General features: G+C 42.8%; 1 protein-coding gene across 4 annotated transcripts in view; it reads left to right on the top strand.

The window, feature by feature from the left end:
• The window catches only part of herc2 (HECT and RLD domain containing E3 ubiquitin protein ligase 2), a 41,204-nt gene extending 25,489 nt beyond the window's left edge, over positions 1-15,715 (top strand). For 2 of the 4 annotated variants that reach the window (XM_026305492.1, XM_026305490.1), the window contains exons 62-92: positions 50-131; positions 227-398; positions 492-636; positions 1,113-1,338; positions 1,567-1,738; positions 2,170-2,356; positions 3,524-3,667; positions 3,773-3,964; positions 4,061-4,214; positions 4,323-4,430; positions 4,523-4,654; positions 4,884-5,042; positions 5,183-5,301; positions 5,760-5,885; positions 6,669-6,824; positions 6,924-7,238; positions 7,893-8,107; positions 8,257-8,434; positions 8,639-8,800; positions 9,187-9,278; positions 9,364-9,503; positions 9,712-9,899; positions 10,118-10,315; positions 10,453-10,536; positions 10,982-11,123; positions 11,265-11,459; positions 11,729-11,841; positions 13,480-13,670; positions 13,759-13,864; positions 13,946-14,158; positions 14,772-15,715. In XM_026305492.1, coding sequence (XP_026161277.1) covers positions 50-131; positions 227-398; positions 492-636; positions 1,113-1,338; positions 1,567-1,738; positions 2,170-2,356; positions 3,524-3,667; positions 3,773-3,964; positions 4,061-4,214; positions 4,323-4,430; positions 4,523-4,654; positions 4,884-5,042; positions 5,183-5,301; positions 5,760-5,885; positions 6,669-6,824; positions 6,924-7,238; positions 7,893-8,107; positions 8,257-8,434; positions 8,639-8,800; positions 9,187-9,278; positions 9,364-9,503; positions 9,712-9,899; positions 10,118-10,315; positions 10,453-10,536; positions 10,982-11,123; positions 11,265-11,459; positions 11,729-11,841; positions 13,480-13,670; positions 13,759-13,864; positions 13,946-14,158; positions 14,772-15,044 — 5,079 coding nt within the window. In that variant the 3' untranslated portion in view covers positions 15,045-15,715. The remainder of the gene's footprint in view (positions 1-49; positions 132-226; positions 399-491; positions 637-1,112; positions 1,339-1,566; positions 1,739-2,169; positions 2,357-3,523; positions 3,668-3,772; positions 3,965-4,060; positions 4,215-4,322; positions 4,431-4,522; positions 4,655-4,883; positions 5,043-5,182; positions 5,302-5,759; positions 5,886-6,668; positions 6,825-6,923; positions 7,239-7,892; positions 8,108-8,256; positions 8,435-8,638; positions 8,801-9,186; positions 9,279-9,363; positions 9,504-9,711; positions 9,900-10,117; positions 10,316-10,452; positions 10,537-10,981; positions 11,124-11,264; positions 11,460-11,728; positions 11,842-13,479; positions 13,671-13,758; positions 13,865-13,945; positions 14,159-14,771) is intronic. The other 2 variants (XM_026305493.1, XM_026305491.2) reach the window with 1 other exon arrangement.
• Positions 15,716-15,918: the final 203 nt, after the last annotated feature.

The following is a 15,918-nucleotide window of genomic DNA, read 5'->3' as shown; positions in this document are numbered from 1 at the left end:
CTGTCATGAATCCATGTGTGCTAGGGTCTATTACTGTCTCCTCACCTAGGTGAAAGTGCTTTTGGGGCACCGTGTTATCCAGGTGGCTTGTGGGAGCAGGGATGCTCAAACTTTAGCACTCACGGATGAAGGTATAACTGTTAATGCACTTCTGAGTTTCTTGGATTTATTTCAATCTCATTAGTAATCAGTTGTTTTTTTTTTTGTTTTGTTTTGTTTTTTTTAGGGTTGGTTTTCTCCTGGGGTGATGGGGACTTCGGCAAGCTTGGTCGTGGAGGAAGCGAAGGCTGCAACATCCCTCAGAACATAGAGAGACTCAATGGGCAGGGTGTCTGTCAGATTGAATGCGGAGCACAGTTCTCCCTGGCTCTAACCAAATCTGGAGTTGTTTGGACCTGGTAAGATAGAAGAATGATACGATTACATGATCCTTTAGTCATATGTCCTTTGGCTTTCATATATGACTGTTAACTCCTTTTCTTTCCAAACAGGGGCAAAGGCGACTATTTCCGATTGGGCCACGGCACTGACGTCCATGTCCGGAAGCCCCAGATGGTGGAGGGACTCAGAGGCAAAAAGATTGTCCATGTTGCTGTTGGAGCACTGCACTGTTTGGCTGTTACAGACACAGGACAGGTTTGTACTGACCTCCCCCAGCACAGTATTACAAAACAGCACATCATTCTGGCACTCTGCTCATTTAGTGTGATGGCACTGTTCCAGATGTGTTTGTGATATATCGACCATCACCTCTGGGCACCTCTGACCTTTGCTAGTACACAACTTATTTCATCTTGTATAGTACATTCCCGCAGAACAAATCTAATAGTGCTAGTACATCACTTCCTATGATGACAGCTACTCAATATTTGACCAGTTCAAGAGGTTGTTAAGATTGATGGCTTGGAGTAGTGCTTTTACTTTTTCTTGTGTGCCTTTTTTTAAGTTCCCACTAACTGTGTTCTTACGCAATTCAGCGTTGTGGAAATTGTATTTGATCATTTTCTATATTAAAACACGATAGTATCCAAAAATCTCTGAATTCTGAGACACTTGCGTACGTGCTGCTGGTCAAAATGAAATTCAGTCAAGGTATTGTGTTTCTTGGTCAGGTGTATGCATGGGGTGACAATGATCATGGGCAGCAGGGCAACGGCACCACTACGGTTAACAGGAAGCCCACCCTGGTTCAGGGTCTAGAGGGACAGAAGATCACTCGAGTCGCCTGTGGCTCCTCCCACAGTGTGGCCTGGACCACTGTTGATGTGACCACACCCTCTGTTCATGAGCCAGTCCTTTTCCAGACAGCCCGCGACTCTCTTGGAGCATCTTACTTAGGTAATCCTCTGTTTCCTACCCACTTATTGCCTGCAGGTCGCCTTTTTGTCTAAGCCGTAAAACCAAATGAACACATCAACATCTGCAAGAGGTCAGACTAGTCTAAAACTGCATGGTTTAATCCATTGGAAGTGCCCCTCTGACACTGGCTGGTAATGGCTAAAGTGTGTTAACAGTGCTTCACATCACAGACAGTGTGTTTCATTGTTTTGGTGTTGTACACAACAGGTGTCCAGTCAGACAGTGACTCATCAGCGGTTAGCAACAAGATGAGTGGGCAGAGTAGCGTGAAGCCCAACCGACCCTCACTGGCCAAGATTCTCCTCAGTCTGGATGGCAACTTGGCCAAACAGCAGGCTCTGTCTCATGTGCTGTCAGCCCTCCAAATCATGTATGCAAGGTATGTTGTATCAACAGGGTGTAAAATATCCTCCCTCAGTGGCCCAGAAGAGTAACATGGGAAAAAATAGCAGTTCCTTAAAAGTTTGGGTATGAGACAGTCATAACTTGGTTTAGAATATATGATAAAGATGACTGGTGTGTAGCTGGATCTCACATATAACCAAGCAATAATTGCAGTCAGTCAGTGTTTAAAACCTTCTCCACATCTGACGTGTAACCAGTGGACATAGGATCTTACTGCTTTGTCCTGTTTTGCACCAGTTAAAATTCTAATTATGGCATCAATAAAGATGCTTGTTGAAGTTGGAACCCTAGACAGGATAAGATAAAAGTGTGTTGATCCTCTAAGTGATTTAATCTGCTGACTAGACCCATTAATTTTCAGGAGTCTATATCACTGTTGATATGATGTATTGTGTGTTTCTTCAGGGATGCAGTGGTTGGTGCTCTGATGCCAGCCAGCATGATTCTGCCAGCTGAGTGCCCTTCTAGCTCACCTGTTCCACCATCAGACTCCTCGTTCTCATCAAGTGTGAGTGATGAAGAAGGTCCACCTGTCCCACCTGAAACTGAGGGCCGGGTCAGCCCTAATCCCTGGCAAGATAAGAAAGGCGAGGTAAGGAACACAATGCAGAGTGGCACTGTATTGGCTATGAGGTTTATTTTAAAACAGCAGTCCTTGTCACAGAAAAATAAAATACAAAATACATTAATAAATGTGTGTGAGGGTGTTCCCTTAACATTTCAACATCTTTTTTGTCAAAGTGCTGCCTCAGCTGCATTTTGTGCTGAAGTGCTATAAAGCAATCAATCATACAGTGAGCATTTTATCTACAATGGTAGATAATGTGGCCATCAGCAAACTGCATTTGGATCCAACTTAGAAACACCAGAAGCTGTCCTACAGGTCTTCCATCATAACAACAACTTTTCTACCGTAACTTTCTCCGTTTGCATTTTTTGAGTTAATTAAAGTGGTAATCCATAAGACTTGAATTTTGGTGACTGTAAGTTTGGCAATACCTGTAGTTACTGGTTGTAATGGGAAGTGTGATGCCATACTGCAGCAAGCGCTCCTTGAGCAGCTACCCTCTCATTGAACAAATTTCTGAACACAACGGTGCTCTTGGCCATACCTGTTATTTATTTTTTTTCCTGTAACAACTGTCAGTATGACTTAATACAATTCAACACTATCACAAACTGAACCTTCTAAAATTCCAGTACAGTTGAATTAATACCTCTCTTAAATGGTTCCAGTGGCTTTTTGTGCTCTTTAAAAGAACTTTTACTTGTCCTATTTTTAGAACATGAACAAGTACTAAATAAAACTTAAAATGTGATTTTGTATAATGTGATTTTGTTTTAGTTCCACCTTATAGCTTCACCCTCCATAGTGCCTGTATTAACCCTGACAAACAATTAAAAATGTCATCAAATCAGTGCTTCAATATCCTATTGAGTTTCATCGAAATATGTGTAAAATTATGCACAAACCATTTATACAGTATCGATTGATATTCCAGCCGTTGAGAATGAGTACTGGCTATAAGACATGCAATTTAACACTCAGTGTTGAAATAAATATACTTTGAATATTTAAACATTAGTTTATAATACAGGTTGACAAAATGGAGTATGAGGATACAAGAATACATGGAATTCTACAATACAGTCAGTTTTACCGCTTTCTATTCTACTACATGTTATTGTTAATGTAAAAAAAGACAAAGGAAAAAAATTATTTTATGAATACGACCTATTTGTTTTTCTGTGTAAACAGGTCCCTTCATCAGAGGATGCTGTCACCCCATCATCAGCTGTGACACCTTCTTCCTCCGGTGTCTCCTCACGTCCTTTCATCCCTGTCACTGATGACCCCGGAGCAGCCAGCATTATAGCGGAGACCATGACAAAGACCAAAGAGGTGTGTCTGTCTGATGATATACTGACTGTATGTGTTTAGTGAAGCAATTTACACCAACTACATGTACCTAGCTCAGCCACTGTCTTGTTTTATGTTCACCTTCAGGACTCTGAGAGCCAGAGCAAGGTAGTGGGTCCTGAACCTCAGTATCTAGATGAGTTCACAAGCCTTCTCGTGCCTGATGACACACGAGTTATGGTGGACCTGCTCAAACTGGCAGTGTCTTGTCGCTCTGGGGACAAGGGCAAGGAGGTCTTGTCTGCTGTGCTCTCTGGTATGGGTACAGCATATCCACAGGTAAAGTTCTCTATTCAGCTTTAGAATCTGTGTATGTAGGTTTGTTATTAATAGGAATCTGTGGACGTTAGGTATCTTTGACTCTGTGGTTTGCAGGTTGCAGACATGCTGCTGGAGCTCTGTGTTACTGAGCTGGAGGATGTTGCCACAGACTCTCAGAGTGGCCGCCTGTCCTCTCAGCCGGTTGTTGTAGAGAGTAGCCATCCATACACAGATGACACTTCTACCAGTGGTACTGTCAAGATCCCAGGTAAAAATGGAGGAAACGATTTTACCTCCAGCATCTTGAAGGAGCAACAGAGTTTCCAAGATGTTGCTAAACATCATTATCCCTCGTTTCCCATCTTTCATTTTGTAGGTGCTGAGGGTCTAAGGATAGAGTTTGACCGACAGTGCTCAACTGAGAGACGCCACGACCCGCTAACAATCATGGATGGAGCCAATAGGATTGTCTCTGTTAGATCAGGTGACACGAAAAAGAGTATTAAATTTGCTTTTGTTTTAAATACTTATGAATCCAAGTGGTAAAAAAAAAAACATGCTGTGTGTATGTTTCAGGTCGGGAGTGGTCTGACTGGTCCAGTGAGTTAAGGATTCCAGGGGATGAACTCAAATGGAAATTTACAAGTGATGGGTCAGTCAATGGTTGGGGCTGGCGCTTCACTGTCTATCCAATCATGCCTGCTGCTGGTGAGTCGAGACGACACATACTACCCCTAACTGTGATATTGGTTTTGACATGTGTGAAACAGAACCCCCAAGTACATAACAGCGTCTGAATTAACAGAATACACCAGATTTTATATATGTGCTCTTGTCTAATGTTTCTGAAATAAAAACTACAAAAGTACAGCCACACTGGCAAATACACACATTACCTAGGCTTGTGACACTGAGCCTTTTTTGTTTCTTTACTCAGGTCCTAAAGACTTGCTGTCTGATCGCTGTATCCTGTCCTGTCCCTCCATGGACTTGGTCACCTGTCTCCTGGACTTCAGGCTGAATTTTGCGTCCAACAGGAGCATCGTGCCTCGCTTAGCTGCTTCCCTGGCTGCTTGTGCCCAGCTTAGTGCACTAGGTACACTATTACTGTTCTTATTTGTGTTACAGTATCGTCCAAATAAAGCCAAGAATTACTGAAATGGGCATACCCAAGTGTAATTGATAGAGCTCTGTTAGTATGAAATATATATTCATGTTATATTCTATTTTGTTCAGCTGCTGGACACAGAATGTGGGCTCTGCAGAGGCTACGAAAGCTCCTGACCACTGAATATGGCCAGTCTATCAACATAAACAGGCTGCTGGGAGACAGTGAAGGCGAGGCTCGCTCTATAGTGAGTACAGCGTAATTGCACAAATTCTGTATTACTGCCGTACTGTATGTAGCATCTGTTGTAGTAAAACATTGGCCCCTGAAACATGGTTTTTGTGTCTGCTGGTTTACATAATCAGTTTTGAACATAGTTAGCCAAATTAATGTTGTCACAGTCTTGTGTTTGACAGTTACCGTTTACATCTTAATTGTATATTATGTAATTTCACCCAGTTCTCAGATTATTAAATTGATTAAGTTATGCTGTGGTACTAACATTTGTTGTCTGTTGCTGAGTGGTAAGGGTTTGTATGTTTTGTAATAGGATTTATGATTGATTCTTTATTTGATTGATTCTTTTATGTGATTTATATTTACTATGTATTTACCTCCCTCATTTAAATAGTCACATTTAAAGGAGTATCCATATTAGTAAAATGAAATCAGTCACTTTACGAATAACTGTCTGTTTTCTTTCAGAGTTTCACAGGCAGCGCACTGGCTGCTCTAGTGAAGGGTCTGCCTGAGGCTCTGCAGAGGCAATATGAGTACGAAGATCCCATTGTCAGAGGAGGGAAGCAGCTTCTTCACAGTCCATTTTTCAAAGTATGGTCAAAATCCATACAGTGGCTTCAGAAAGTATTCAGTTACTTTTTTTGCACACTTTAATATGCTGCGGATTTAATTTTAAATGGATAAAATTGCCATTTTGACCACCGTTCTACACTCAATAACCAATACTGTCGAAGTGAAAACAAATTTATTGAAAACTGTAATTCCTCATTTACAAAGTACTCACTTGCTGTTTTCAGTGCTTTGTACAGTGCTTTGGCAGTAACTGCTTTGAGTCCTGTTTGGTAAGACTACAAGCTTCGAGCTTCAGTTCCCTCCATAGATGTTCTCTGCGGTTTACATCTGGGCTTTGGTTAGGCCACTCAAACACATTAAAAGTCTTTTCCTGAAGCCACTCCAGTGTTGGTTTGGCAGAGTGCTTTGGCTCATTGTTGTGAAAGATGACCCATCACCTCAACCTGAGGTTGTTGCACTCTGGACCAAGTTTTCTTCAAGGACATCTCTGTATTTTGCTGCACCCATCTTTCACTTTTTGTCTCATCATGTTCTCTGATTTCTTCAAACTCCAAATTGGCTCTCATATACCTTATATTCAAAATCTCAGTTTAGCAAAAAGTTCTAAAAACATGTTTGTAATTTGTCCTTGTCAGTGTAGATTAAAGAGCGAAAATGCCCTAATATGTTTAAAATTGAATCTACAGCAGAATAATGTGCAAAAAGCGAAGGGGTCTGAGCACTTTCTGACATTGTATATAAAGTATGCTGAATTGCCATAGACTATAAAATGCTGTTTTTACAATTTATAACTTTGTCCAGGTCTTGGTTGCTCTGGCCTGTGATCTTGAACTTGACACTTTACCGTGCTGTGCTGAGACGCACAAGTGGGCCTGGTTCCGGCGATACTGCACTGCCTCTAGAGTGGCTGTGGCTCTAGACAAGAGAACCTCACTCCCAAGACCCTTCCTGGATGAGGTGGGTGCACTGTGTGTGCTTATCTTCACTTTTCATATTCACACTTTTATCTGAAACTGGTCTTAAACCGTTTCCTCTGTTACTCACATCCCTTTGAAGGTTACAAAGAAAATTCGTGAGCTTATGGCCGATCACGAGAGCATGAATGCTCTCCACGAGAGTCACGACTTGTTCAAGCGCGAGCATGATGAGCAGCTGGTACAGTGGATGAACCGGCGACCAGACGACTGGATCCTCTCTGCTGGAGGAAGTGGAACCATCTACGGCTGGGGCCATAACCACAGAGGGCAGCTGGGGGGCATTGAAGGGGCAAAGGTCAAAGTGCCCACCCCAACGGAAGCTCTCGCTACTCTGCGGCCAGTGCAGCTTATTGGAGGGGAGCAGACTCTGTTTGCTGTCACTGCTGATGGAAAGGTCTTCTTACGTTTTAGTCTCTGTTCTGTCTCTTTTAAAAGATTAATTAACTCCCTAGGTCTGAGCCTCACTCCACCCACATTGTTGGCATTTTGGAAAATGCTAACAATGTGGGGGGTGGACAATAGTAGGGGGTAGATGTGTGAGGAAGGAATTTGACAGTGACACCTCCTGTCCAGAGAAAAAGTCACACAGAGTCACATGGCACACATGTTACACACAGATCTTTTGAGGTGGGGGACTGTGGTGGAAAACCACAGTGGACCACAGCCATATCAATTTGATCCATTGGCTCCAGCCCCAGTAATGCCTAAGCTGGAGCCATCAGAGCCGAGTCGGTGCTCATTAGCTAACAATGCGGTAGCTGGGTTTCGACCAGTAGAGGGCAGTTCCTATGCATATTTGTAACGCAATATGTAGAATTAAAATACTTTCAATAAAATGTCAAGATTTGGACCTATATCCATTGACAGCACTGCTAATTGGTTACATTGGTTTTCAACTGAAAGCTGGTTTAACATCATAACCTGTTTAGGCTGAACTTTTTTGGGTGTAACACATTCTAGCAGGAGTATTGATCAACACTGTCAATCTGTTGATTTCTAGAAAACTGCAATATAATAGTATATCAATGTTTTTTATCTTGAATTTTAGCTGTATGCAACTGGATATGGAGCTGGGGGCAGGCTGGGTATCGGAGGCACAGAGTCTGTGTCCACTCCTACGTTACTGGAGTCCATCCAACACGTGTTCATCCGGAAAGTGGCTGTGAACTCAGGAGGGAAGCACTGCCTGGCACTGTCCTCGGAAGGAGAAGTCTACTCATGGGGAGAGGCTGAGGATGGAAAACTCGGCCATGGGAACAGAAGGTGGAGACCTAGTCACTTCAGCCACTTTGCACCTTCAGTTTTCAGCTCACAACAAAATGCCATCAAAAATCCATGTCACTGTAAGAATTCAGGATTAAGACAATGTAAAGGGTTGTGTTTTTATATTAAAAGACTTCTCTTTACTTTAGTCCTTGCGACCGTCCCCGTGTAATTGAGTCCCTGAGGGGAGTTGAAGTGGTGGATATTGCAGCAGGTGGAGCTCACAGCGCTTGCATCACTGCCAGTGGAGAGCTCTTCACCTGGGGCAAGGGACGCTACGGCAGACTGGGTCATGGAGACAGCGAGGACCAGCTTAAACCAAAGCTGGTCAGTCAATAATAAGAGTAGCCTGCTTTCTCACATACCTCACTAATGTGCACATAAGACAAGCAAAAAACAGCTTTCTCCTTCAGAAGTGTTTCAATGACATATACTGTACATCTGTCAGTGTGTGGACCAGAATCAAACTACCTACTTTGTCTCAAATTGACAATGCAAGGGGATGTGTGTGCCTATTCGGCTTGCTTTCAGGTGGATGCACTACAGGGTCACAGGGTCATTGATGTAGCATGCGGCAGCGGGGACGCCCAGACGCTTTGTCTAACAGACGATGACATGGTCTGGTCCTGGGGAGATGGCGACTATGGAAAATTGGGCCGGGGAGGCAGTGACGGCTGCAAAATCCCCATGAAGGTAAAGCAAATTACACAGCAGTGTGCACTTGAGGTCAGCAAAGCATCACTGTACATTCGTCTTCTTTCTTTAGCTGTTTCATATGTTCTACAAGATGAGCAAAAGGAACATCAAGCTTTAAATTAGTTCCTTGTTTCTTGTGGGATCAGAAGCTACATCTGTTATATATGCATATTCACTTTCTTGACTTTAGTTAAATGAGATCATTAAAAGCCACTCATACATTCCTGTATAATTTAAAAAATAAGCTCACATGCACACACATTGAACAAGAAATTCATAATATATGTACATTATGGTGGGACTAATAGTGTAATGAAGAAGATTCAGCGTGTTTTATGATAATGATCCATCAAGTGAATATTTATTTGATTTTGCATCTTCAGATCGACTCCCTCACTGGCCTTGGAGTGATCAAAGTGGAGTGTGGTTCTCAGTTTTCTGTGGCTCTTACTAAGTCTGGTGCAGTGTACACATGGTATGTACAGCATGGTACAGAAAGCACTGCCACATGTTAGCAGAGAAGATGAATCAATTGTGTGTATGTGTCGTCACATGTAAAGGGGGAAAGGGGACTATCATCGGCTGGGCCACGGTTCTGACGACCATGTTCGACGACCCAGACAGGTCCAGGGGCTGCAAGGGAAAAAGGTCATCGCCATTGCCACAGGATCACTGCACTGTGTGTGCTGCACAGAAGATGGTAGGGCGGAGCAACTTAGTCAGGAGTGGTTTAGGATTTATTTATTATCGTTGTTAATCATGTACTTTTTGCCCTTTTGCCATATGCATGTTTATTTCAGACCCTTTTCATTTTTCTGTCATCTTGCTATTTGTTAAGTCCAAAACGTTCACTTTAGTTGGGTTGGATGGCAGCTTCACAGAAAGCTTTGCTGTTGTGTTTGGCTCAGGAGAAGTTTACACATGGGGTGACAATGACGAAGGCCAACTGGGAGACGGCACCACTAATGCAATCCAGAGGCCACGGCTGGTGGCAGCACTGCAGAGCAAGAAAATCAACAGGGTGGCCTGTGGTTCTGCTCACACCCTTGCCTGGTCCACGAGCAAGCCTACCAATGCTGGGAAACTGCCTGTTCAGGTACTGTACTTTCATTTAGTCAAGCTGAACTGAACCTCATCAGGAATTATGTGTTGTGTTTTGTTTTGTTTTTTTTTGTTTTTGTGACAGAAATTACTGCTTCCAGTAGATGGCAGTAAGGCTATGCAGACACAAGAGTTAAAAGTATAAAAAGTCAGTTTTAGACCTTCAGATGTTTGTCATGTTGTGTATCTCTGAAGTTCTGTGGTGTTTTAAAGGTACCTATGGAGTACAACCACCTGCAGGAAATTCCTATCATGGCCCTGAGGAACAGGCTGCTGCTCCTGCATCACATCTCAGAGCTCTTCTGCCCATGTATACCTATGTTTGACCTGGAGGGACGACTGGGGCAAACAGGCCATGGACCCTCAGTGGGCTTTGATACACTCAGGGGAATCCTCATCTCCCAGGGCAAGGTGGGGAGCTTAGAATCCAAACCTAAAACATGTATAACAAGTTTACACAGATTTCTTTATTGCCAGAAAGGGTTCATTTGCTTGGCACTCAAGCTTTCTAGTGCATTCGGTTTATTTACCTTTTTGTCTGTTGATAGGAAGCAGCTTTCAGAAAGGTGGTTCAAGCCACGATGGTGAGGGACCGACAGCATGGGCCTGTGGTGGAGCTGAACAGGATACAGGTACATCGGGAACACATGCAAACACACATTTTAAACACCTGCTTACTCATATTTTGTCTCACGATCACTTTTCTCATTCTTCTCCTCTCCTCCTTACTGTAGTTCCCTCAGCCCACCTCCCCTCTTTCTCACTGTTAGGCCATGTGATGTCTTTCATAAGGGGATTTGTCTGTGGTTTGTGAGATTTACACTGCAGTCTGTCTGTAGGGGTCTGGGACTGAGTTTTAGACTTTACTCTATGTAACAGTGTTGGTCCGGGCCACTGCCTTTCCCCTCAACCCTCCAATGTAGCTCCATTGCTGACAGTGGTGCAAGGAAATGTTATACCCAGCCATTTAAGGCCAGCAGTATATTTTTATTGTCTAAAATGAGGTTATTAAGAAATAACAGAACACAGAAACGAAACAAATGAAACCATCATCTATTGTGTTTCTTCACTCTGCAGGTGAAACGTTCCCGAAGCAAAGGGGGTCTGGCAGGTCCTGATGGAACCAAATCTGTTTTTGGTCAGATGTGTGCAAAAATGAGTTCTTTCAGCCCAGACAGCCTGCTCCTCCCTCATCGTGTGTGGAAGGTCAAATTTGTGGGTATGTATTTTCTTGAAAATGTGAATGGTACACGATCAGCACCTTAATCAGTAAGATCAGCGTGCCTTGCCTCATTCATCATTTTAAGGATGCATGTTGTTTTTTTTTTTGTTTTTTTTTTTTCTTTTTTCCCCCCCACAGGGGAGTCTGTCGACGACTGTGGTGGGGGCTACAGTGAGTCCATCGCTGAAATGTGCGAGGAGCTGCAAAACGCCCTGACTCCACTGCTCATTGTCACCCCGAACGGTCGGGATGAGTCGGGTGCCAACAGGGACTGTTTCCTGCTCAACCCTGCAGCCAAGTCCCCACTTCACATGAGCATGTTCCGCTTCCTAGGTATAATCCAGTTAATCTCCCAGTCAGGTCTTCTGGGGCGTTAATCCTAGATAAACAAAAACTGAAAATATGCATGTTTATTTTTGAAACACACAAATGCTTCATCTGCGTTTTCCCTGATAAAACACCTGGCCTGGACTGTTGAGCAAACTTCATTTAATATAGATATTTGAAGTTTTGTTTTTGCAGCAAACTTTTTCCACAACACACTGGGGAAAATGATTATTCATGTTTGAGCTGTGGGAAATGCTGCCTTGCTGTGTCTGCAGGAGTTCTCCTGGGCATTGCAATCAGGACTGGAAGCCCTCTTAGTCTGAATCTGGCTGAGCCCGTATGGAAACAGCTGGCAGGCATGAACCTGACCATTGCTGACCTGAGTGAGGTATGTATAGTGTGTGTGTGTGTGTGTGTGTGTGTGTGTGTGTGTCAACAGCACTGGTGATGATTATGAAAATATTGCTGACATAAGAGTGGTTCATATGAAGATATTTATCATATTTAGATTCATCAGTTTATCAGTTTTCTCATAGGCATTAACAAAATTCACAAGTAGTCCAGACCTGTTGTACCAGTCATTGACTGACAGCTAAATCCATCCATTCCCTATACCGCCTAGTCGGATTCAGGGTCGTGGGGAGCTGGAGCCAATGGGAGAGTTGAAGGAGCAGCACGAAGCAAGAGACATGAGACAAAGATAACTGTGTGAGGTGACAGGGACAGGTGCAAGCTGCTGTTCTAAACACGCAGGAAGTTAATGACGAGTCTGTCTGAGGCAATTAAGATCCTTTACATTACTTGGCTTCTAAGTGCTGCAATTTGAGTCAAAAATCACGCTGCTCAGCCATAACTCAATCAAATCAGAACACACCAGAGATCATGCAGCATGACTTTCACTTGCTAAGGATGTTAAATTGGATGTTTATCAAGAACATCCATAAATCTGATTGCTTGAGAATTATGTTACATTTCCTTCAGCATCAAGTTGTCTGAACATGCATCGCTCCATTGCAGGATGGCTAATTCAGCATACTTGCTAGCGGTCAAGGTGAAGGAGCAACACTAACCTCTTTTGTGTTGTGTTATTAAAATGGATGTACTCACAACTGTTGTCTCAGCTTTGCCTTAGAAGCACCAATGGAGTCAGATTTTGAAAACCCCCACTGATACAATTTCTGACACTGCTGCGTTCTCTCTCTCTCAGCTCATGGCTGGCATTTTTGTGAATGAAACCGTCCTATAAACAGTGGAACTGGTGGTCTTAATGCAGTTTGCAGATGTTGAGTATACTGATACTGAATGAGTGACGATTAAATGAATTATGAATATATAAAGATTCAATGAAATCATAAGGATGTGCACCTTTTCATGCACAGGTGGTATTTATCAGGTCAAAGCTGGTGGCAAGTTTCTGCAGTTAAGAGCTTTAATCTGACTTTGAACACAGAAAGCCGTTTTAGGATAGGGGTAGGAAAAGGCTAATTGTTTAATAACCAGCAGCTTAGTGTCATACATTATTTTATCCTTCTATAACATCTCCTCCCCCAGCAACAAAAGGAAAGCATTCCTTTACATTCCTCCTCTGATTACAGCTGAAGTCCATCAGCAACTGCTTTCTGTTATAGAAATGTATTGATGAAAACTCATATTTCTCTTGATCTGCAAAGTATCTCTATTTTAGTAAAAGAAGCTGTTAGACAAAAGCCAAGGTTTTGCCTAAGAGTCCACTCCATCCCTCACGCTGTGATCATGAGCTCCTTCACTGTCTCAGAGAGAATGCTGGGATGGGTACAAAGGACCTTTTCCCTCACAAAGCTGCTCTTGTTTTGTGGCTTTGCCCTTGAGGTATTACAAAGGTTAGATGGGAAATGAATCCAGCACAAGACTCGTGAAATAGTGGATGGTTGAGGAGCTCACGGGAACTGTGTTGTGGACTCGTGTACAGACACACACCCACACACACTTGGATAAATGTATGAAATGTACCAGTTAATGGAACGATGAACTGATTTGTTCATCCCAGGTTGATAAAGACTTTATTCCCGGTTTGATGTACATCCGGGACAATGAGGCCACAGCTGAGGAGTTCGAGGCCATGACGCTGCCCTTCACTGTGCCCAACGCCAGCGGCCAGGACATCCAGCTCAGTTCCAAGTACTCCCACATCACGCTGGAGAACCGTGCAGAATATGTTCGCCTGGCAATTAACTACAGGTGAGAAACACTGAACAGAAAAAAATACGTTTTAAAGGTTGTGTTTGTGTTTATACTTCTGACTCCATGCTCCTTTTCCACTCTGTAGGCTCCATGAATTTGATGAGCAGGTATCTGCAGTGCGCGAGGGTATGGCTCGAGTGGTTCCTGTTCCCTTGCTTTCACTTTTTACTGGCTATGAGCTGGAAACAATGGTGAGTGCGAGCACGTCCACGTAGTAAAATCCTGTCCTTTGGCATAGTGCTGGTTTTACAGCAAACACTTCCTCTCTGCAGGTGTGCGGAAGTCCAGACATCCCTTTGCACCTGCTCAAGTCAGTGGCCACTTATAAAGGGGTGGAGCCAACAGCGCCCCTCATCCAGTGGTTCTGGGAAGTCATGGAGTCCTTCTCCAACACAGAGCGGTCTCTGTTCCTGAGGTTTGTCTGGGGGCGCACACGTCTACCTCGCACTATCGCTGACTTCCGTGGCCGGGATTTTGTTGTGCAGGTAAGAGGTTAAAAACAGACAGAACCGCTTGTCCATTTGACATTTGTGTGTGTGTAAAATATATCAATATAGTTTGTTTTCTGGAAGTGAAGTTTGAAAAAGCAGGTTCAGACCAGGATGTGACTCCTACACAGAATATTAAGTTATGAGTTGTTTTGTAGCCTTTTCTTGCCACACCACTGAGCATCTTTAAGTCTGTTTATAGTGTGTCTTTGAAAGTTAGTCTTTAAGACGTTCACTTCGGGTTAGTTAAACCTGCAGGTGGTTCTGATAGCTTGTGTAATGTGTTTTATTGATATGGAGGAATTAAATTCCTGATGTGTAAAAATTATTTAAGGTTACTTCCATCACACAAAAAGAACTGAATCATTGTGTCAAACAGCCAGAAATGGCCTCAGAAAAGAGCAGGATAGTTTGTGACTAAAGCCACACAAACATGTTCAGTGGTAATTGTTAGTTCACATTTTACATTTTGTAATTAGGATCATCTGATTGAGGAAGCGAATGCTTGCTATGTAACAATCTAACAATTCTTAAAAATATGATGCTGGACATGAAACACTGATGTGATTGGAGACCTGATAACCTGACAATCATCTTTGCTTATCTCTAGGTGCTGGATAAGTACAACCCTCCTGACCACTTCCTGCCAGAGTCCTACACATGTTTCTTCCTGCTCAAGCTGCCCAGGTACTCGTGCAAACAGGTGCTGGAGGAGAAGCTGAAATATGCCATCCACTTCTGCAAGTCCATTGACACTGACGACTACGCCCGCATCGCCCTGTCCGGAGAGCCCGCCGCTGACGACAGCAGCGAAGACTCTGATAACGAGGACGCTGACTCCTTCGCTTCTGACTCCACCCAGGACTACCTAACAGGACACTGAACTCTGACCCCAACAGAAGGACGAGGCAACGAGCTGCCACACAGTCACTGTGTTAATCTCACCTATTAGTTCACACATTCATACAGGCATTCTACTACGACACAAATGTCTGTGGGGAAAATGTGCAATGAGCTTTAAAAGCATTATAAGCTAAAGAGAGGAACAAACACAGGTTTGCTCTGATGTAGTTTGATTAAAAGGAAGTGGGCTGATCAGCTGCACATGTGATTGTGTTACCTGGGAATTATGTATATTATTAGTTACAGAGTTTAAAAAAAAAAAAAAAAAAAAAAAGGCTCCAGCCTAGCACTGTGGTAGATTTTCTCCCTATGGTTTATGTGAATTACCTGTCCTTAGGTTGTATATAGAAATTAATGTGCAACAAAAGAGTAGTGTTACCTTTTGTTTCTTGGTAATAGCCATGTTTCTTTATAAAACATAAAACATTTTTATCTTAAAAAAAAAAAAAACGAAGTCAGTGTTTCTCACTTGGCTCATGTCTGTCAGAACCCACGGTCATTTTAAAATTTCTGTGTTTACCACCCCACATCCATGTTTGTGTACTGTCTTTGAAGAATGTATATAATATGATTGTGCCATGTATTCACAGAAGGTCTCATTCCTGCACATTAAATGTTAATAACTTTCTGTTAATAAATACAAAAGAAAAAAAGACTGAACCAGTTGTGGTGATAGTTTTGTTAAAAGAGCAGAGCATTTGGTGACATGTTTAGCTGCAGTGATTTTTTTTTTTTTTTTTTTGTATGTCGTTATGTTCCTGTATGCCAGCAAAACAAACAGCAGGATCTGAAAGGTTTTAGGAAAAATACAAGCACCATAAATTGATACAATCATTTTTTTTTTTTTAACATTA

The sequence above is a fragment of the Mastacembelus armatus genome, chromosome 4 (assembly GCF_900324485.2).
Source record: "Mastacembelus armatus chromosome 4, fMasArm1.2, whole genome shotgun sequence".
Classification (NCBI taxonomy): Eukaryota; Metazoa; Chordata; class Actinopteri; order Synbranchiformes; family Mastacembelidae; genus Mastacembelus; species Mastacembelus armatus.
Note: the sequence above shows the minus strand (reverse complement) of the source record. Positions and strands in the feature narration are given on the sequence as shown.